Source organism: Thamnophis sirtalis, unplaced genomic scaffold (assembly GCF_051295495.1).
Source record: "Thamnophis sirtalis isolate CommonGarterSnake01/CBP01778 unplaced genomic scaffold, rThaSir2_p1.2 scaffold_3, whole genome shotgun sequence".
Lineage (NCBI taxonomy): Eukaryota > Metazoa > Chordata > Lepidosauria > Squamata > Natricidae > Thamnophis > Thamnophis sirtalis.
In genome coordinates, this window is record NW_028261383.1 from 34,726,563 (window position 1) to 34,749,950 (window position 23,388).

A 23,388-nucleotide genomic window follows, 5' to 3' on the forward strand; every position below is an offset into this window, starting at 1 on the left:
TCCACTACCGGTTCTCCAGAACCAGTCAGAACTGCCTGAATACCACCTCTGGTCACACAAACCAAGATGGTGGCTGTGATGGTAGGACTGAAGTTCCTCTTGATTTTATGTCCAGCACAGCCATCATCTATATGTGTTATTCTGCTGACACCCTGGCAGAGAGGTTAGCGTCATGATTCCACTTTTGCAATGCAATGGTCCCTCTTCTGGACAGTGATTGTTTTTCTTTCTTTGTAGGTGCCAATCATTCCTGTGGTGATGTCCTCCTACAAACCATTTTTCGACATGAAGACTAACAAATTCACCTCTGGTATTCTATTGCACTGGGAATAATAGCTAAATCAATACTTGTCTGGGTCCCCCCCCCCTTAGGTAGCAACATGTCAGCTCTCAAGGGGAGGCCTACAAGTGCAAGCGACCAGGATAAAAATAGGTCAGCCCTTCATCACACAGCACTAAGAGGCAGATAATAGTTTTGGACTGGAGACATCACTTGATTTAACCCTACTGGAAAGGACAGGGCCAAAATGTTCAGCCTTTCAGTCAGGGGGCAATTTTTTCCCCCCTTTATTGAACAGGAGAAACTTCCAGGATGAGAAGCAAAACATTTTCAAAGAAAAAAAAACCCAAAAATGTCCAGTTGCCTTTTGAAAAGTACCTCTGGGACCTTTATTAGAGGATTTCTTTTAAAAAGCAAAAAAAAAGTGGAGCTGCAATTAAACTGTTGCCACATTTTAGCAGTATAATCATGGCGTTCTAAAGGGCACCCAAATAGACTGGGGCATATGATGCAGTATCACTGGTTGCCCGCTTTTGGTTAGAAGCCAGCGTCTCTCTGAATCTAATAGGAGAACTTCTGAATGGCAGAGGAGGTCTATAACAGTGTTTCTCAACCTTGGCAACTTGAAGATGTCCGGACTTCAACTCCCAGAATTCCCCAGCCAGCGAATGCTGGCTGGGGAATTCTGGGAGTTGAAGTCCGGACATCTTCAAGTTGCCAAGGTTGAGAAACACTGGTCTATAATTTATGCAAGCTATACTTCTAAGGACAGGTAGTCTTTGAGTTATGACTGATTGTTTAGCGATGGTTCGTAATTACAATGGACCGCCCCTAAAAGGTATTTATGTCCCAGTTGCGAGTTCTGATGGCCAGGCTGAAAATCGGTGTTTATTTCCAGCTTTTAGTAAAAATGCCGCATAGTAAACAATGGGTTCGCTTAACAACTGTCGTTTTTCCTCAATGATTGCGGTGTTCGCTTAACAACCATAGCATTTGCTTTATTGCCTTGCGCAAAAAAATGTCCAGTCACATGATGATTCACTTCATAACTGTTATGACTTTCAGCCATAACGGGCAGGCTGCATTGCGGTTGTGAGTCAAGGACTGCCTGTACTAAGTTAAGATGCATTAGCTGCAAAGTCAAGAGATAAGATACCATAGTTCTTGTTTTCTGTTTCTCAATACGCAAGTCAGCATGTATTTCCGCCCTGTACAAGTTAGGGGAGGTCAGGCCTTCCAGAAACCAGCTGGGACCCCGGGAAGCTTAACTCTGGTCGTCTGGAGGAGACATGATTGAGATCAAATGCATTTGGATACTTATGAGCCATGCCACAATAGATGTCTTTGTTTTCTCTCTCCCCAAGGGGACATCACCATCCGCATTCTTCCACCCGTGAAGACCGAAGGATTGAGCCCGGGTCATATCCCAGACTTAACAGACCGTGTGTGGGAGACCATCCTATCCAACTTCCATGAGATCTCAGGAGAGCCTGAGAAACAAGAAAGCATGGTGGTCAAGGAAGACACCAGACCAGACCCCAAGACACTAAGGAACTACTAATACAACTAAGGAACTAATTCAATCCCCCTGCCCCAATTTCATTGCTTCTTCTTGGGCTTTTGTGAATCTACCCATTTATGGGTGGCCGTCTTGGGTGTCGTAACCTGGATGACTTGGACTTCTTCTGAGAAGAGAGCAATTTCCTTTGGGAGAAAGCCGAGAGATCGTTGGGGAGCCCGTAAAAGTGGTTCTCCTCTTTCGCTTGGGTTCTTTGAGTCCTGCTTCCCTTTCCCAAACACTTTAAAGGGTAGAAAACTAAAATCAAAGAGAGCTCCATGCAGCGCAAACCGGAGTAGGCCGGCTGTGGCTTCCAAAACAGGTTTCTCGGCTACGTTGCTTCTAGAGCTAGAACTGGGGCCAGAACTGGGGAAGGCGGCAGCAGGCATTGTGAGGCAAGCGCCCGTTGCCACAGCAACTGGCATCTCCGATGCAATAGGGACAGCTCGCCCCGAGCCAGAGACAGCCCGTTGGGAGGAAGAATTCACAATGTGATTGGGAAGCCAAACACGTGCCTCACGAATCCTCCCAAAGGCTGGAGCGGAGGAGGCCTGTCTCCTTAACTTGGAGATCTCCGCTTCTTTTGCACACAGGTAAATATGGCGCAGGAGGACCATTTCATCGGAGGCTTCCTTGACTCGCGTTGGCCATGCAGTGGGTTGTGTTACATAAACTGGGACATTGGATTAAATCATCATGGGGTTGACTGCTTTAGGGAACGGCCAATTTTGTCAGCATAGCCATTGTATATTTTTAACTCAGTGAGTTGTGTGAATGCAGCCAGAGATGGTGGGGCTACAGGGTAATGCATCAGAGTTTTCCAGGGATAGTACAGTGTATGTTGGTGGGAAAGAAAATTTGAGGGAACTTTGTCAATTAACCGTGTCTTATTGTGGCTTTCCCAGTGGAAGACCAGATCCTGCGACAACACTAGCTATTCTTTTTTGCCTAGGTAGTCTAAAATAAATGTCATATATTATGGAATATTATGTATTTACTTTGAATATTGACCTACTGCAATAATTATGTATCTCTAGCCAGTTTACAAATCGATTCATGAAAAATATCGGTGCTGCAAAAAAAAAATCAGTAAAATTTAATCGGGTAAGGAACAAAGGGTATCCTTTGTTTGGATAATCATATCCAAAGACTTGTCTAAAAAGGCTATTTCCATCGTTTTCTGAAAGGGGTTCAAAATGGGATTTACCCAGATCTTTGCTGTGGGGTGGGGAGCATATTCTAAAGGTTAAAGTGTGGAGTATAAGAGAAATATTGTTTCCAGGTTCTGGCCTCTTCCACGGACACTCAAGGCTTCCTCCATATGTTTTGCTTGTCCAGAGAGTTTATAATAAACTCACGTGACATTTTCATTTCCCTTTCCTTTTATTCTTATCCAAACCCCCTCAATGGAATTCCATGCTCAGTTTATGCTCCCTTTGTACACAACACAACTTCTTTTCTGTTCTAGATTGTCAATGGTACCCCCTATTAGCTTTGGTGTTGCAGCTTTCTGCTAATCTGTTGGTTTTTAGAAGAAAGTGGACAACCTTTTGTCTGAAATGGTATAGGGTCTCCTGCTTGAGCAGGGAGTTGGACTAGAAGACCTCCAGTGACGTGCGGTGAGGTTTATGGCTGGTGAGGCAGTCCTCCCCCCCGACATCCCACTGTCTAAAGCGCTTTCTTTCTTTCGCCCGCCTGAGCTCTGACAACTGCCGCTTTCTTTTGCCTGGCTGCCACTTTCTTTTGCCCGCCTCTGTGTCCGCAGCAGCCGCGGACACAGAGGCGGGCAAAAGAAAGTGGCAGCCTGCCAGCTCACCCACCTGAGCTGGCGGGCTGCTGCTTTCTTTTGCCCGGCTGCTGCTTTCTTTTGCCCGCGGACACAGAGGCGGGAAAAAAAAAGCGGCAGCCCACCAGCAGAGGTGGGCAAAAGACCTGTCTCTGCTGGCGGGCTGCCGCAGACACAGAGGCGGGCGAAAGAAAGTGACTTTCGCCCACCTGAGCTGGTGGGCTGCCCTCCCTGCCTCTCCTACCCCCTTCCCTCTCTTCACTCAAACAAACTCTCTCTCAAATTGGGAGTTTGTTTGAGTGAAGAAACAAACAAACACACACACACACACAGTTGCACCAGGAGGATTAATTTTGAATTCCTCCTTCTCCCTCTGACCCACATACCTTTTCCAGCTGTTTCACAGAGGATTTCAACTCTGCTCTTGCCTGCCATCATGAAAATGTAAAAATGTAAAAGGAAAAAGGCAAGAGCTGCTGAGGTCAGGCTGGGCTAGCTGCTGCCAGAGTCCCCAATGGATGACTCTGCTTAACTGTTTAAAAAAGCCTCTAAAAAATGCCCTCTACAGGAGGAGGCAAGAGAACCACGTGCCTCATCTACATAAGGAATTTTTCGGCTTTTAACCCTTGCTTAACTCTGCTCGAGTGATCATAAAGTCAGACTAGATGAGGCACGTGGTTCTCCTGCCTCCTCCTATAGAGGGCACTTTTTTAGAGGCTTTTTAAAACAGTTAAGCGCTAAGCAGAGTCATCCACTGTGACTCTGGCAGCAACTACCTCAGCCTTTTTCCTTTTACATTTTTTTTGTTTTCATAATGACAGTGGTGAGGCTCTGCCTCCCCTGCCTCCCCTGACTGCACGTCACTGAAGACCTCCAAGATCTCTTCCAATGCTGTTATTCTGTTATTATTATTCTATTAATCTCCAATCCTCCTATGGAGGCTTTGGTATCTTCCAACTATTTATGGAAGGCTGGGCGGAAGGGGCCAACATGCAGCAGCCAACTCACTGCTGCCAACTTGCTACGATCAACTCGTCACGCGACAATTCAACAATTCACATTTTGTCCCTCCTTGTTCCTCCTTTCCTTAATGATTCCATTCTACCATTTCTTCAATATTAGTGTAACTCTTGTCCCGCAGTGAGTTGTCTTGCGGCGAGTTGGCTGTGGCGATTTGTCATAGATCCAGGCTGGGATTGGTCAAATTTGCTCAGGGGGTAAAGAATGATCTAGTACAGCAAGAGCTTGGTGCCAGCTGCTGAGCTCAGTTGGGCCTTAATACTGATTTTCTGACTCCTCAGCAGAGGTGGTATTCAGCCGGTTCTGACCGGTTCTAGAGAACTGGTAGCGGAAATTTTAAGTAGTTAGGAGAACTGGCAAATACCATCTCTGGCTGGCCCCGCCCCCATCTATTCGCTGCCTCCTGAGTCCCAGCTGATTGGCTGGGTCTTCTTTTGTTGCCCTGCACAGGAGAACGGAGCTGGATAGCAGGTTAGTGGAGTGGGGAGGGAATGGGAATTTTGTAGTGACCTTCCCCTGCCATGGCCACCAAGCCATGGCCACCAAGCTGCACCCTCAGAACCAGTAGTAAAAAATATTTGAATCCCACCACGGCTCCTCAGGATTGTGTGCTTCACTTGTTTGCCTTTCCGTGGGACTCCCTTTTTTGCTCCTCCTAAGAAACACCACCTGTTCTACTGAAGACACTTTCATGTTCTGCAACACTGACATATTGCAGCATAGAAACTAAGCCTTTTACTTTCTCCACTAAGGACACAAGCTTTCAGTTCCAACAGGCGTAGTCTTTGAGCAAGAGGACAAAGATTACATCCACCTTGGAAATCGCTGAGAAGCTTATTTTGTTCTCCACACTGCTTGGAGTTTATTGGAGTCTCCCTCCGGCCAACTCTTAATATGGTCTCCTTATTTGCTAGCTCATTGATCAAGCAGAAAAATAAATTACACTTAGGTCATCCTGTCAGAGTATGCATGTCTATGCGTACGTATATTTCAATCCAACCAACCTAATTATGAAGAATTTTGTAAATGTAGTTAGTTAGTTAGTTAGTTAGTTGAGTTTATTTATAGGCCGCCCTTTTCCCTGAGGGGACTCAGGGCGGCTAACAACTTGTATGGGAGGGGGAGACATACAATAACATAAAAACACAATATATAATTAAAACCAAGCAACATTCATACAACATTCGGGTGGGGGCGGACTATGGTCTTACCCCCAGGCCTGGCGGGATAGCCAGATCTTGAGGGCTGTGCGGAAGGTCTGAAGGGTGGTGAGGGTACGAATCTCCACGGGGAGATCGTTCCAGAGGGCCGGAGCTGCTACAGAAAAGGCTCTCCTCCGCGTAGTTGCCAGCCGGCACTGGCTGGCAGATGGCACTCGGAGGAGGCCTAATCTGTGAGATCTTATGGGTCGAGAGGAGGTGATTGGCAGGAGGCGGTCTCCCAAGTACGCAGATCCACTACCATGAAGGGCTTTGTAGGTAGTAAGAAGCACCTTGAAGCGCACACGGAGATCAACAGGTAGCCAGTGCAGCTCGCGGAGGATAGGTGTTATGTGGGCGAACCGAGGTGCACCCACAATCACTCGCGCGGCCGCATTCTGGACTAGCTGAAGCCGCCGGATGCTCTTCAAGGGCAGCCCCATGTAGAGCACATTGCAGTATTCCAGCCTAGAGGTCACAAGGGCGCGAGTGACTGTTGTGAGAGCCTCCCGGTTCAGGTAGGGTTGCAACTGGCGCACCAGGCGAACCTGGGCAAATGCTCCCCTGGTCACAGCCGACAGGTGGTGATCAAAGGTCAGCTGTGGATCCAGGAGGACTCCCAAGTTGCGAACCCTGTCTGAGGGGTGTAAAATTTGACCCCCCAGCCTGAGTGGTGGAACACTAGCCAAATTTTTGGGAGGGAAACACAACAGCCACTCGGTCTTTTCTGGGTTGAGTACAAGCTTGTTAGCCCTCATCCAGTCCCTAATGTAGTAGAACTGTAGCTTTAAGCAAAAAGCAAAAATTCTATCTGCAATAACTTAAAAAAAGAAGCAGCAGTGGCTGAGGAAGCAATAAATTATTCAAAATGTAAGAGATTATAGCAGTTCTAGAAACCGAGGAGGGAGTGGAGAATCAGACAAGTGATGAAATGTTTAAGAACAATCAAGCTGATAACAGTGAGCGTTGAAGAAAGAACAGCATATGAAACAGAGCAAATTATAGGAAGAATTTGAGAAACCTAGGCTACTGGCTACCCTGTGAAGATAAGAATTTGAATCATTCCCTTGCTGACTGTAACACATTAAAAAGTGGACTTTAATATCTGAAAAGTTGATTGTTCTATTTTCAGCCACTCATTTTCTGGGCCCTCCAAATAAGTTTACCTAGCTCAGATTCTGATACCAAAAAAGTAATTTCTCTGAAATGTCACTGTTCCCACATTGCCAAAGCCACAACTGCAAATCAAGGAAACATCTGCAAATATTAAAATAGAGATGGACTTGAGGATATTCCAATTTTTAGAATGAGTTTGGTTGTCTACTTGCAGACATTTCATGATCTGACTAGGTAATATCATCCGTGCACTACATAGATTGTCTTCTATTGGGAGCTTTGTGTTGAGGGCCTGGCTTCATGACTTATCCTAAGATATTTTAATCAGGTGAAAAGGTCAACATGTCAAAGTTTGGTTTCCTTCTTTCCCATTTCAGATCATTATGCCACTGATTGCAATTCCCTTCTATGACCTCAATAATTTGAATGCCTCATCTGCAGGGGTGAAATTCAACAGGTTCTGAGAGGTTCTGGAGAACTGGCAGCGGAACTGTTGAGTAGTTCGGAGAACCAGCAAATACCATATTTTGGAGTATAAGACGCACCGGAGTATAAGACGCACCAAGATTTTGAAGAGGGAAATAAAAAAAAAGGTTTTGCACTCTGCAGACCTCTCCAAAACGGCTCATTTTTCATGAAAATGGCCCCATTTTTTGTCAAAAAAGTGCATGCATAGCCTTTAGGAGGCTTGTAGAGTGTTCCAGGGGGCTGAGGGGGCAAAAACAAGCCATTTTTTTGCTCATTTTGTCCTCCCCAGCCCCCAGGAGAATTCTGGAAGCCTCCTAAAGGCTATGTACAGCCATTTTTGCAAAGGGGCTGGGGTTTTGGGAGGCCAAAAATGCTGTATTCAGTGTATAAGATGCACCCAGATTGCCACACCTACCAAGCCACGCCCACAGAACAGAAAAAAGTAAAAAAAAAATCACCATTGCTCATCTGCACACTTCATCCTTTTGGTGGGGAATCTTTTCCTGCTAAAATGTAACATTTACTTCTCTTCCCTGACAGCCCCAGGATTTCAGTCATGGGACCTCCTGCTCACCTGCTGACAGGTCAGGTGGGTGCTGAGAAGTGGCACAAGGACACACATGCAACAGTACAAGAAACCTCTACATTGACAAAGCGATGTGGCAAGGATGCCCTCGAACTGTGGCGTCCTGCCAAGGTCCCCGGCCAGGCTGAGGAAACACCATACGAGCGCAAACTGAAGATTGACTCCTGGAAATTCAAGATAGATGTCTCAGATTCTGGAGAGGTGAAGAGAAAACCCCCGGAGGGGCCAGGGGTGACTCTATGGAAGTGCAAAATAAAGCCTCCCCCTTGGGTTGGAAAGTTAACCTTGCCTTGCACCCGGGACTATAGCAACACAAAGAACAATGAATACGTGGCTCAGTACTTCAGGGAGACACGCCTGGTAGTAAGTCGCCTGCGCCAGGCTCTTATTGAAATCAACGAGCAGTTCAAGGGAATAATGCGTATGCGGCAGCAACTGAATGCCATGTTGGATAAAATCCGCCAGGGCCTCATGACCAATAAGCAGAGCAAAGCCATCCGAGAGCACCGGGCAGAAACAGAAAAGGTGAGACCTGCATTCCTGTCAAATCCGTCTCCTTCTTTGATTTGTTGTTGTAGTTGTAGTTGTTCAGTTACTAAACCGCATCCAACTCTTTGTAAGCCCATGGACCACAATACGCCAGGTCATCCTGTCCTCCACTGTCTCCTGGAGTTTGCCCAAATTCATGTTTATTGCATTGATGACACTAGTTACCTATCTCATCTTCTGCTGTTCCATTCTCCTTTTGCCTTCAGTCTTTCCCAACCTCTTTTCAAGTGAGTCCTCTTGTCTCATTTGGTGGCCAAAGCATTTGAGCTTCAGCTTCAGTATCTGTCCTTTCAGAGAATAGTCATGGTTGATTTCCTTCAGGATTGACTGATTTGATCTCCCTGGTGTCCAAGGAACTCTCAAGACTTTTCTCCAACACCTCAGTTTGAAAGCATCAGTTCTTTTACTCTCAGTCTTCCTTATGGTCCTATTCTCACAGTCATACGTTACATGCGAGGGACTCACTCACAGTTCATTTTTCTTAATGCATTATAAATACCAGTTTTTCAAACTCTGATCTTCTTTTATAAGGTGATCAGTATTAGTAATGGCGTTTGTCAGAGTTTGTTGCAATAATCAAATCCAGAAAGCACACACTTCTTTATATACATAATAATACATGAATAAATGTACAATACCAACAGCAGATTCTTCCAATGTGGTAGAAAGGAGAGATCAGTTTTCAGTTTAGAGTTCAGCATTGCAGACAGACTAGATTCAGTTTCAATTCAGAGAGCAGACTAGATTAGTTCTCTTGCACAGACTCAGAGCTACATAGGTAAGTCACGCCCAGGCTCCGAATGGTCTGGCATGGCTCTCAGTCACCAAATAGTTCCCATTGGCTGACCCAGTTGCCATGCTTGATTCTCCGTTAGTTCAGAATCAATTCAACTATTTTAAATTGTAAACTGGAGTTGTGGCCTAATGCATTGTATGAACCCAGCTTATTGGATGGGCAAACCATGATTAAACTATTAATAGCTCAGAAAAATGAACTGTATCAATATCATCTAGGAGGATAGTAAGCATTTAAGCACTCAGTATTAGTACAAAGAAATTATTTTGTTGTTTTTAAAGAGTGTAGGTGCAAAAATATTGCGTTCTTGGCATGGCCTATCTAATCATGAACAAACTTGTTCTGATAACTAATGATTTCCTATGTGTTTCCAATATTTGTTATATTTAATACAGATGTTCTACTTAATCACCTACACTATTATGTATTTCTTTAATTAATTTTTATAACTTGTTCTGCATTTGTGAGCGTTATCTTGAAAACATGAGGCAATGTGAATGACAGAATCAAAATGTGCTTTCTTTTATCAATCTTGAAACTAATATTTAACTGAATAAACTTTGTTATTTGATGATAAACTTGTCTAAAACTTTCCTAAGACACTTTATAATTGTATGCCTTTCCAGCTTTCTCCATTATCATAGATATCTACTTCCATAAATAAAACATAGTAGAAATATTACATACATACATACATACATACATACATACATACCTACATTCTTTTTCTTTTCACTATCTCCGTATGTATGTATGTATGTTACATACATACATACGGAGATAGTGAAAAGAAAAAGAATAAAGAAAATTGGAATAATAATCACAATGAGTTGCCCATTTTGTCTGATTTTATTTTAGGAAGATTTTTCCCCCTAGTCTTCTATTTGTGAATCCTGACACACACAATTTAATTTATTATATCAACAATTCTTCTCCTAGAGGGTTATGCTCAATGCCTACCCCATTTTTTAAATCGGTTATTTGATGTGCCAGATTCTGATGCATTCTCCGACGATCTTATTTATATTTACATCTAATCGTTTTAGTGGTCATTTAAGACTGTTTTAATTATTGGTTTTATTGCATATCACCATTTATGAGATGGGTGGCTATATAAACTTGACAAACAAGCGAAGAAGCAAATAAATATCTCCTTCCTGGAATGTAGATATCTGACAAAGTAGATGCACTCATGAAATGGGAAAAGGAGGAATTTACAAAACTGAAAATGAAACTGCAGGACATGATGGCCTGGTCAGGAGATCATCTTAAGGTAAGGAATTAAACAGACGGGGGGAAAAAGGAAGGCAGGATCCCACGATCCATACTGGTGGATATTAAGTGGTTATTGACAGATGAAATAATCAAAGCAGAAAATATAGGGAAGCTTTAGATTTGTCCAAGATTTGTGTATTTCATGGGAAAGAACTAACGAAATTACTTTTTCAAAATCTGCAATTTTCTGTACCCCAGTGATTGAAAAACAGATCATGAAGGATGAAATTGTGATCTATTAATTTGTATGGAACTGAGAATCACAGCTGATGGGACAATTTTTTACTTAGCAAACTTAAGAGTTGTGTGGAACCCCAAAGTAAAGGGACTTCTCTTTGCTTGGCTTAGAGCAGGCAGAGGTGCTCCTAAAACACAACTCAGCCAGATCAGCTATTTGGAAGAACTGAAGCTAAATGCAATTTAACTTTTTCAGATTTTCAGGCCCTCTAATTTACAACAGTTTGTTCAGTGACCATTCAAAGTGACAGTTACAAAGTTACAAGAGCCACGGTGGTGCAGTGGCTAGAATGCAGTACTGCAGGCTACTTTTGCTGACTGCCAGCAGCTTGGTAATTCAATTCTCACTGGCTCAAGATTGATTCAGCCTTCCATCCTTCCGAAACCAGATTGTTGGGGGCAATAGGCTGACTCTGTAAACTTCTTAGAGGGGGCTGTAAAGCACCTGTGGAGCCATGTATATGTGCTATTGCTATTGCATTGGAAAAAGTGACTTATGACTGTTTTTCACCTTTACGATCCTTGCAGCATCCCCATGTTCAATCATGATTCAAATTCAGATACTTGGCAACTGACTCATATTTATGACGGTAGCAGTGTCCCGGGGTCAGGTACCGTTTGTGAATTTCTGACAAGCAAAGCCAATGGGGAAGCCAGATTCACAATCACTGTGTTACTAACTTAACAATTGCAGGGATTCACTTAACAACTGTGGTGAGAAAGGTCATAAAATGGGGCAAAACTCACTTAACAACTATCTCACTTAGCAGCATAAATATTAGGCTCAGTTGTGGTCGTAAGTCGAGGGCTACCTGTAACTATTACTAACGCAATGGTACCCACAATTGGATTAATATGATCATGCCATCTTCCTGATCAATTGTAAAAATGGTGGATTTTAAAAATCCTCTGTTTGCCATCTAATAATGGCTAAGGTACTTGGTGGCTCAGTGGCTAAGACGCTGAGCTTGTTGATCAGAAAAATGGTAGTTCAGCGGTTAGAATCTCCCATTATTTGTCCCAGCTTCTGCCAACCTGGCAGTTCGAAAGAGCGTAAAAAATGCAAGTAGAAAAATAGGAACCACCTTTGGTGGGAAGGTAACAGCGTTCTGTGCGCCTTCGGCGTTTAGTCATGCCGGCCACATGACCACGGAGACGTCTTCAGACAGCGCTGGCTCTTCAGCTTTGAAACAGAGATGAGCACCACCCCCTAGAGTTGGGAACGACTAGCACATATGTGCGAGGGGAACCTTTACCTTTAATAGCTGAGGAGCTCTGCTGGAAAAGTGAAACTGCCATTGCAGAAGGCAGTTTACTGAGGAGAGAAGCCAAATCATTGCTGGTGTCAGCTAAGCCAGAGATAGGGCTTCTTTACTTAACTTTGGAGGCTACAGCCAAGTGGAAGAGAACTGTGCTAGGTTTATATCTAAGCCTAGATTTAAGCCTAGCAGGCTGAATAAAAGTGGTCGTTTCATCTTTGGTTTCTTCATTATCAGCATCCAATTTCTTGCAGCAACTAGGTACATGTAGGGAAACCCTCAACACTCTGTGTGGTGAACGTGGCCGTGTGCTCGACCTGGTGCCCCAGCCTCTGCGCATGGTTCTCTTAGGGGCTGGGCGTGATTCCTGGCTTGGCCTGGACCGGCCCTCATCCCCCTGGGTGGAGCGAAATGAAACCCCAATTCCAAACCCCGTGGGAGCATTCACAGCAGGTAATTACTATAACTTTTGGGGGATGTACAGAAATAAATTCTTAAGAGACATAGTTTGGTATGGCTTACTGGCTATCAAGTAATAACGCAAAGGAAGAAACAGGCTAAATGCATTTCACATATTAGCAAATACCAGTACTCATCATTTCTTATCATATCAGTGGCATTTCAAGAAAAATTCAAGAATTTGTTAAAAGAATTCAAAGAATTCTTTTAACAAATTCAAACAAAGAATTCAAAGAATTCAAGAATTTGTTACCTGCAGAAGAAAAGGCTTCTACAGTCTATTTGGATACATATTCCAGAGACATTTGTCTGCCTATTCCTTCATAAAGTGGGAAAATTTATAGGCTCTTTGATTGCTTTTTTCTACCCTGTTTCCTTGAAAATTAGACCTCCCCGGATAATAAGCCCAATCGGGCTTTTGAGCGCATGCACTAAAGTAAATCCTTCCCCCAAAATAAGCCCTCCCCCAAAATATTGCAACACAGCAGCAGCCATGAGGTGACCACGCTCACCGCTTCCTGCACCTCAAAAATAATAAGACCTTCCCGAAAATAAGGCCAAGCATTTATTTTTTTGGGGGGGGGGATCAAAAGAAAATAAGACCCTGTCTTATTTTCGGGGAAACACGGTAGAATTTCTTAGAAGTTCCACAGGCAACTAATGTACACCTCTTAAAGACCTCCGTAAGAATTCATTAGAATCCTCAAATGGTGTGCAGTTGCTACAGCATCTCACACAAAGTAAAGGGGCTGTGGCAATCTGTCTACAGAGATTTAAAGTCAAAAACAATTCGCAGACAGGAAAGGTTTGCTAAGCTGACAGCCTGAGAAATTCAGCACTTCAAGGAAATTAGGAAGATTAATGAGCTAATTAATAAAGAAGGGCTACAGGATTTATCTCAAGTCTCTAGATTCTGTACTCTAGCCCTCAATTTTTGGCATTAAAACTAATTAAGGAAAGTTGGGGGTAAGTCTTTTTTCTCCAATCATGCTCTGCAGTTAAGCAGCTTGGTGTCTATCCTGACACTGAAAAGACAAATGTCCCTCAGAGTCAGCCCAGTATGCTCTCAGATTAAGTGTTTTCCTTCACAGATCAGGCAGCAAGCTAGAACATGTATTTTCATAAGTGGATCATCCTATAAGGAGAAACCTCATCAATGCTGTCTCCTTTCCACTTTTTAACCCTTATTGTTATTTCCATCTCCTAAAATTCACAAAAAAGAAAGAAGGGCAAAGTGAGAGGCAAAGTTAAAACCAAGAAAATGAAGTATAGATATGATATACTTTTGTCAAACCAAATTTCCAAATAGATATACTGTACTCATTTTTAACTGGGTTAATCTAGCTGCCCCAAGAGTTGTTGACATATTCAAGATTCTAGAATTCTTTCCTGAGAAAGAATTGCAGGTAGATTTAGGAACTTGCAAATGGCAATGATGTCAGTCCAGAGACTTAGCCCAGCACATAACTTTTAGTCCAATTCCTTTTTTTTTTTAATTTTAATATAAACAATCCATGTTCCATTAAACAGTGTGTCATCTGGGTATAAATATTTTATCCGAACAATTAAGATTTACAATCATATTTAATCTATTCCTAGCTTAATACCAATACCTTAAATGTCTAATAAGATAACAATCCTCTTCATGATTTATTTAACTCTATTCATTATATTAACTATTGGTACATTTTCTGTATTTTACACGATTCCTTTTACTGCTAATTCTTATATTCATTCTCTAACCATCGATAAAATGATTCCCAAATAGTATAATAATCAGTCTGTTCTTTTAGTACAATTATATGATTTAGAGGTAAACCGCACAAGCAACATGGGAGAAACTTCAGTTAAACAAGAGTAGAAGTGTTTTTTATGAATGATCTATCCTTGCCTATTACACTGAGAAAGAAAAAGAATGAAAGCTGGCTCGAATTGTAAATTGCATTCAACAAGCAGAACAGATTTGAAAAGAACTATTTATTTCCTCTTCGTTTCATTACTGCTGTTCTCCAGAGTGTGCAGGAGCTCTAGAAGATGCCCGGCGTCTTACTACTATCACCAAAAATGTGATGTTTCAGTTACAAAAAACTATCAGTGAAGCACAGAACACCCGTAATACTGTGCACGATGCCATTGAGAACCGATTGCAAGGCAAGATGGAGGAGACTCTCGGTCATAAGGTAAATGTCTTGATAGGTTTGCTGTAACATAGGTGAAATTAGTCAGACAGACAATCTATCAATCAATCCACTGATGTGCTCAAAAAGCAAGCAAATTCTGAGACAACAAATACAAATTTTAATTAAACTAAATGATTACAAAATGGAAGTGGTCTAATGTAAGTCAGACTAAACACACACTACTTTTGTAATATCCTATTCTGTTTCTTAGCAGCAGTATGCCATTAGCTCGTCGGGGCCACACTCTGGAAAAGCCAACGTCTGGGTTCTAGTGCGCATACGCCAGTGGTGGGTTTCAAATTTTGTTAGAACCTCTTCTGTAGGTGTGGCCTGCTTTGTGTGAGTGGCTTGCTGGCCATGTGACTGGGTGGGAGTGGCTTGCCAGCCATGTGACTGGGTGGGCATGGCCAACTTGTAAAATGTGGTGAAACTCACTTAACAACGCTCTTGCTTAGTAACCAAAATGTTGGCTCTAGAAACTCTGGTATTTGAAGCACCCAAGTCTTAAAGCTGTCAAGTTACAAGACCCTTGCACCCTTAACCCTTTAGGGGAAAAAACTCCAGGGGTGTTCAAACTTGACAGCTTTAAGACTTGTGGACTTCAACTCCCAGAATTCCTCCTCTCACTCTTCATCTTGATAATGTGCGGACAGACGGGGAAAGGGAGCTGGAACCGGTTCTAATTGGCACTGTAGATTTGTGGAACCTCTTCTATAGAAGAGGTTAGAACTGGCAGGAAACCACTTCTGGCATGTGCGTCTGACAATCAACTGGCCGGCGTGCATGCACACACTAGTTTTTGACACTGCCTCGTGCTCGAAGGGATCGTGCTCCAGAAAAGCCAAACTTCTGGGCTTTGCCTGTTTGCCTTCTGGATTTCTGGCACGCTTGTGCATGCGAAAATCAGCTGTCCTTCGCGCATATGCACACACCAGTTTTCAGCACTGCTGCATGCACGAAGGACAGCTGATTGTCGCACGCACATGCGTGCCAGAAACCCAGAAGGCAAACAGGCAAGGCCTCGCATACCAGGCGACATGGCTTCATGGGCCACTTTGGGCACACGTGCCATAGGTTCGCCATCACGGCCCTAGTAAATATTTAGAAGGGCCCCTTTAGAATTTCTAGGACTGAAAACTAGACTGGAAGGTTGAAAAAACATTTCTGAAGACGACAGAAAAGGCAAATCGGCTTTATCTTTTTCGTCGTTGGTTTAGTTCATTTATTTGTTGTTTATTTACCTAATTTACATGGCTGCCCATCTCACCCAAAGCAACTCTCGGTGTCATGCAACGAAGTTGTTGTGAGGACCCAGCAATTGTTTTTCATGCTTTATTGTTACAGAAAATCAGGAGATTCGGACTGCGAGATCAAGAAAAAGCTTTATTTGGCCAAATAGTTCAGATAGAGATAGCAATTTCTAACAACTGAACAGTGTTCTAATCCAAACATGCGTTCTTATAGTATGTGCAAAGCATCGAAAACACGGAAATATGTTGAAACATTTCAATGGGTTAGGTTCCTTATTGCTAGGCAGAAAAGCATACAGGGAACACTAGTTTCATTCTGGTTTTTGTAGTTAAGCTATATGCCTGACTCGCAAGCGAGACCTCCAACTGACTTGGCCTACTTACAACAGGTGTTGCGGTTTGACATTTCAAACTTCCTGTGTTCAAACTTCCTGTTTTTAACGAGATAGAAGGGATACATGGGGCCCACAAGAAATCCTCAAGTCTGACCCTGTTTCATGTTCACTCTTATGTCCAAATCTCGCTTTATGTCCTGCCAAATATTCAGCAATATTTGCTCAGGCAGGTTAAGTGAGTGCAGAAAATACATACATACATACATACATACATACATACATACATACATACATACTTACTTACTTACTTACTTACTTACTTACTTACTTACTTATATCTCCAGATTTAGACAGTGTTATATTAATTGGGAGTAGAATCTCTCTTTCCTATCAGTTTTTAATGGAAATTAGTGGACTTCTACTCCCAATATTCCCCAGTCCATATAATGCCAAGTTTGAAAAACACTGATCTACACAGGTACTCCTTGACTTACCACAGTTCATTTAGCAACTGTTTAGTTATGGCACTGGAAAAAGTGGTTTACGGCCATTTTCACACTTAAAGACCATTGCAGCTTCCCCATGATCATGTGATCAAAAGTCCAATGCCAACTGACTCGTACGTATGATGGTTGCAGTGCCCCGGGGGGTCATGTGATCCCCTTTTACGACCTTCTGATAAGCAAAATCAATGGGGAAGCCAGATTCACTTAACAACCGTTAAGGTGAATCTTAACCGGAAACCGTGTCCCTAACTTAATGACCTCAGTGGTCCACCTAACAATTGTGGCAAGAAAGTTAGTAAAATGGGGCAAAGCCTGCTTTAAAAATGTCTCAGTTAGCAACGGAAATTTTGGATTCAAGGGTGTTCGTTAAGCCGAGGACTACCTGTACTTCTTAAAACAGAGCTTTTAATCCTGTCCTGTTCTTCTCAAGCTTTGAATCTAGACAAGTGATGCATAGTAAGGATTCTAATGATAAGGTAAAGGTAAAGGTTCCCCCCGCACATATGTGCTAGTCGTTCCTGACTCTAGGGGGCAGTGCTCTTCTCCATTTCAAAGCTGAAGAGCCAGCGCTGTCCGAAGACGTCTCCATGGTCATGTGGTTGGCATGACTAAATGCCAAAGGCGCATGGAACGCTGTTACCTTCCCACCAAAGGTGATTCCTATTTTTCTACTTGCATTTTTTTAATGTGCTTTCGAACTGCTAGGTTGGCAGAAGCTGGGACAAAGTAACAGGAGCTCACTCTGTTACATGGTGCTAGGGATTCGAACCGCCAACCTTTCTGATTGATAAGCACAGGGTCTTAGCCACTGAGCCACCACGTCCCTTTTTGATCTTAGGATACGGTGCTTAAAAAGTTTTAAAATTATATTTTATATAATAATTATATATATTTTAATTATATTAAAATTTAGTATGTCTGATCAGCCTCATTCAATTATTCCTTTATTTTCTCTCTATCTCTCTCGCTCTCTCTCTATCAGGAAAAATTAGATATAACCCTGGGAGGAACACGTAGCACTCTGCACCGCTGCCAACGTTTCCACCATGAGATGCGTCTCACTCGTGGATTGACACTGGTGAGATATGATGGGCTGGGTGCCACCTGTGCTGTAATTCTCTCCCTTAGCCCACTCCAAATCTGATTATTTATTTAAAACACTTATGTAGCTGCCCATCTTTCAACCAATTCTGGGTAACTCCCAATCAAAAATAAAAATAAAAAATTATTGAAAATTATGAAACACAATATTTACTTAAAATATTTACATAGCCGGATTAGCTGGAGTTATTTTTCTATCCATTAGAATCCACCTTTGCTTTGAATTTATACCTACAGGGCCCTGAGAGCATGAAGTACCTGGAGACAAGGGAAAAGCTGACACGGCCAATAGTGCAGACGTATCAGAGACATGTGGGAACACAATTGCCTGAAGCTACAATCCTTGAGCAGGTAAGGTTATTACAGTCTTTGTGCAGGATGTATAATGCAACCTTCCAGACCATGAATTTTGGCCTGGGCAGAAAATACAGGAAGTTTCTTAAAACAGCAGTAAAGCTATTTTTAGCAGGTGTGCTTAATTGTTCCACTTTGGTCAGTGGACTTGCAGTGTTTATGCTGTAAAATGGTAAACTGAATTATCTGTGGGGTTCTTGATACTCTCTTCTTGGTGGCTTTCTTGCAGACATTTCATTATCCAACTAGGTAACATCATCAGTTCTAGAAGAGAGTGTGGTTTCTTCTCTGTTTATATAGAAGTGACTTGCCCCATCACTGTTGATGGAAGTTTTTTTTTATAGTTTCTTGATTAAAACACCTCAACAGCAGTCAACACCCAGATAATTAGAGATTAACACCAAACCAACAGTCAAGCAGCAAACAATATCCCAAATGAGGAACTGCCAAACAATCAGAATAAACAACAGCTTTATCAAGGAATTACCAAGAATTAAACAACACTCCCATCAAGACTGACAGAGCAAATCACTTGTATATAAACAGAAAGCAAACCCCGCTCCCTCTAACACTGATGATGTTACCTAGTCAGGTAATGAAATGTCTGCAAGAAAACAACCAAGCTCAGAGAGCACCAAGGGCCTCACAATTCAACCTTGAGCTACAATATTCTCTTCTGTTGAATTAATTGTACACCTCATTATGATGCAAGTTAACTCTGTGGCAGGGGTGGGTTCTGGCTGCTGCTACTGCTGATTCGCTCAGGGGCGCTTCACGCGCGCTATGCATGCATGCACAGTAATAAAAAAATGCTTCTGCACATGCGCAGAAGCAAAAAAATAAGATGGTGGTGCTATGGTGGCACCAAGAGAACCTGTTTGGGGGTGTGGCAGGCTGAGTTACTACCTCCCTGGCCGAACTGGTCTGAACTGGTAGGAACCCACCTCTGCTCTGTGGATACAAAACTGATTTGCAAATATGTTTGCAAATCCTTACTTACTTTTTCTTCTCCGCTGTTGCTTTTTTTTTTATCCAGTCCACTACAAAGTTAGATAGCAGCATGGAAGATACGGCCATGGATATCCAACATCTAAAAGCCACTCAGAAGTACTTGCAAGAATGCATTCACAGCAAGCAGACAGGCTATGAAGTCGACGGTAGCATTAAACGCCTGCGGCAGCGCCGCATGCATCCACGCACCAACATGAATGAGATTTTTGAATTGGTCTATACCTAGGAAGTCTGGCAATTAATGAGTACTAAAATAAAACCTGGACACTTATAGTAGTCAACTTCTTTCTAGTTAAGAAGGGGAAAATATTTGATGGGCAGTGATAATAGAATGGAGTACCAAATTCAAAATACTCTTAACTTAGTCAGATTCCTAAAATAGACGGGAATGTGGCTGCTTAATGTAGAATGTGGTGTAGACATTAAGGTAATAGAGGTTAAGTTAGTGGGAAGACTCGGGTTCAAATCCACCATTAGCTACGGAAGCTTACTGGGTGCCTTTGGGCTATTCAGTCTCTCTGTTTTATCTAGTGCACAGGACAGTTGTGAGAAAATACGAAATTTGGATTTAGTAATTAGATTTACAATATGAGAAAACAGTAACAGTGACCTTTGATTGAATTATCCCCTGCCTTTGTTCTAGGAGCTAGATAGCATACCCTATTGAAGCCCGGTATCCATATAACTAGCACATTAGTTTTTTTCAGCAGAACCTCTCTCGACCAGCTGCCCTGGACCTGTTTTTAATATACACATAGCATCAGAGAAGTAGCTTTATACTGACTGTTGTTGTGGCCCATCAGCTGCCAGCAGAGCTAGCAGCAGAGTCAGAGAGGAGGTGGTGGAGGTTCAACCTGGGCCAGCTTCGGTGCCTTTGGAAGGATCTGCTAAGGAAACAACCAGAGCCAGGGCCTTCTGTCCTCCCCCAGATGGAGAGGCAGCCTGAGATGAGTGAGGGGGAGGAACAGATGGACCCCATCCCAGATGTGTGTAAGTACAGAGAGGAAAAGAGAGGAGAGCAAAGAAAAGCAGTAAGCCGGCTCTCAGGGAAAGGCAGACACAGACAATAGGCAGCCCATCCCTGGCTAGGAAATAAATAACAGAGGCTTGGGAGTGGCCGGTTGTCACAGACGACCATTCGTTTTTAGTATACAGCAAGCAATTCAGATTTCTTAGCTAAACCCAGGTTTGTTGGGACTAATTACACTTGATTTTTTGTTTATCCGTGTGAATAAAAGACTGTTTCTGCCCTTTTATAAAAAGGGGTTTGTTTTACTCATGAGTAAATGTCTTATCACTATTTGCGAAGGCCGGGTCAGAACAACTGCCAGAAGGCAGGCACTACACAGCTAGTTTGGGACCTCATTGAGAATTCTCAGTAGTAGATAGATAAATGTTATTCTATGAGATTCAAACCTCCCACTAGAAATTGAACTCGTAAAGTGCAATTTGGATTGCATACAATGCATTAGTTTTTAGGAACTATCTAGATTCTGGCCTCAGTGGTTGCAGGAAATAATATATGGAAGCTATCTTCCCTTAAACCTTCAGAGGAGTGAAATACTGATGTGAAATTATGTCATATCTTCGCATATGGGGATTTTTACATAATTCCAATAGCTACACTTCTTTCTGTAATGCATCTGCATATTGCAATAGTTTAAGTCAGTGGTCCCCAACCTTTTTATCGCCGCGGACCAGTCAGCCTTTGATAATTTTACCGTGGCCCACTGAGTGCGCGCAGGGGTGGGGGGGCGTTGTTCGCGACGACACATTGATTGTTTATATATCAGATTGTTTTGATTAAACAACTTTTATTTTATTGTATTTAAACATGCCTTACAAAATAAAATACAATTACATAAATATAAAGTGCTTTAATATGCCCCCCCCCGCACCCGGACAGACTTATGTTCCTCAAAGACCATCCTGAACCCTCAACCCGGACCAACCTTTCTGCCTGCCCTCCCCCTCCCCACCACATTCGGCGGGCAAAGAACAGAGCGCGCGCGCGCGAATGCCGTGGAGAGAGAGAAAATAAATATATATATAAATATATAACTGTTTGGGAGTAAAAGCGGGGAGGCGCACCCGGCCGGGGGGGGGGGAGGAGGAGGAAGGAGGGTGGGAAGGAAGCTGGCAAGCGAAGAACAGAAAGTAATTAGCAAGGATTAAAACGACCTGCCGGAAAAAGGAGAGGGGAAAAAAACAACACCAGATCTGACGGCTAGTGCACCCTCCACCGGAGGGGCTGCAGAAACACACACCGCCAGTCCTGTCCTTCCTTTCCAACCAGTCTCTCCGCGCGCGCATACACACACACACACACACCACACAAACACACACCCGCCGGCAGATATGCACGCACACACACTTTTTTTTTTTTGCAATTGGCAGAACTACGGTTTTCTTTCTTTTAAAAAAAAATAATTAAATGGAGGTGGGGTGTGTGTGGAGAGAAAGGGAGAGAAGCGGACACATAAAACTGAGCCGCACTCTCGAACCACAGCATGAATCTGGGTGACAGGGAGAAAGCAGGAAAAGCCGAGGAGAGAGCTTTAGGAGCTTTAGCGGAACAAACGGTGGTGGTGGAGGAGGAGGAAGAGGGTGGCGATGATGATTGGGGGAGGTTTGAAAAAGCAGATCCAAGCGCAAAAGTTACTGAGTCATTTCAGCGGCGGCCGGAACAGTTTTCTTGACTCCCTCCCTCCCTCCCTCCCTCTCTCTCTCCTCTCTCACTCTCACACTCTCTCTTTCCCTGACGATGGATCGGTGCGGGTGGGGGGGAGAGAGAAGGGAGGAGACGGCGAGGGAGGGAGGGAGAGCCGAGGGTGGGACCAAAGGGGGGGGGGAGAGAAATGCATTTAAGAGGAGCGGATTTAAAAGAGCGATCATGGCCCCCGGCCGCTGTGCGGCCCGGTGCCAGGTACTCCACGGCCCGGCACCGGTCCGCGGACCGGGGGTTGGGGACCACTGGTTTAAGTTACTGAAATAAATTATATGGTGATGATTTAGTGTTGCCAGGGTTCATTGGGAGAACTGTGTGGACTCTGGGGACAATCTGTACACAATTTTAAGCCCTTAAGGCTTAACATTGATTAAGATATTGAGACATATCAAATAGTTCTTCAGCATTAATTTTTGTGAAGAAAGAGCTAAAGCAGATGTTATTCGTACAAGTGTCACTTGAAGGGAGATTCACTCACGAAAGTGTTAAAAGAGCAGAACATTCAATTATTTTCTCTAGAGAAGTCCTCCAACTCTTCTGTCACTCATGTCCTTTGTGACCTCTCATCTGGATTACTGCAATGCACTCTACGTGGGACTGCCCTTGAAGAGCATATGGAATGCAGTTGCACAAATAGTAAATGGTGTTGATTACTTGGCACATGCAATGCCACTACTGTGTATTGTAGTGGTTGTCAGTGTGCTTCCGGGTACAATTCAATGTGCTTGTTTCCATCTTTAAAGTTTATGGCTTCAGACCAGGTTATCTGGGGAACTGGTTATCTGGTTGGGTTGTTACTTCTCAACTAATTTAGTCTGGCAGGATGGGCTGTCTGGGTCCCATCACTCAGGAAATGGAAGGGCCCAGGAAATGTGTCCTTTCTGCTGTAGCACTTGGTCTATGGGACATCCTCCCTCCGGAGATCAGGATTCCCTTAACCTGCTGGCCTTTCATAAGGTCCTAAAAAGGCTCGGTTATGTATCCAGGCATGAGGCCCCAAATGACAAGTGTCCCGTCTCCTGGCTGTGACTACATCCATGGATTATAACAGTTTATTTATCTACTGTACGTAGCTTAATTTTTGCAATGTGGTGGTAACTTGTTATTTGATTGTTCATTGCCTAGAATCACGTAATGAGATGGACGGGCATACAATTTGAATGAATTAATGAATAAATAAATATAAGTGGAAAGTAAAGGCAGCTTACCTTCACTTAAATAAACAGATTATGCTCCACTAATTTGAGTAAACAAAGCAAAGGAAGCTGATCTGAATGCACCTGCACAAAAAGAGGTTTTCATATTCAAGATCTCTCTTGCCAATATTTATAAAGA

General features: G+C 43.2%; 2 protein-coding genes across 3 annotated transcripts in view; both read left to right on the plus strand.

Moving 5' to 3' along the window:
• The window catches only part of LOC106542754 (1-acyl-sn-glycerol-3-phosphate acyltransferase alpha), a 17,367-nt gene extending 14,159 nt beyond the window's left edge, over positions 1-3,208 (plus strand). For both annotated transcript variants that reach the window (XM_087708642.1, XM_087708641.1), the window contains exons 6-7: positions 238-310; positions 1,645-3,208. In XM_087708642.1, the coding sequence (XP_087564768.1) occupies positions 238-310; positions 1,645-1,841 (270 nt within the window). In that variant the 3' untranslated portion in view covers positions 1,842-3,208. The remainder of the gene's footprint in view (positions 1-237; positions 311-1,644) is intronic.
• TEKTL1 (tektin like 1) lies at positions 2,295-20,996 on the plus strand. Its single transcript, XM_087708627.1, has 8 exons — positions 2,295-2,431; positions 7,968-8,538; positions 10,527-10,631; positions 12,384-12,582; positions 14,602-14,768; positions 17,842-17,937; positions 18,198-18,311; positions 19,351-20,996. Exons 2-8 carry the CDS (start codon positions 7,984-7,986, stop codon positions 19,549-19,551), a joined length of 1,437 nt encoding a protein of 478 aa, XP_087564753.1. The 5' UTR covers positions 2,295-2,431; positions 7,968-7,983; the 3' UTR covers positions 19,552-20,996.
• The last annotated feature ends 2,392 nt before the right edge of the window (positions 20,997-23,388 follow it).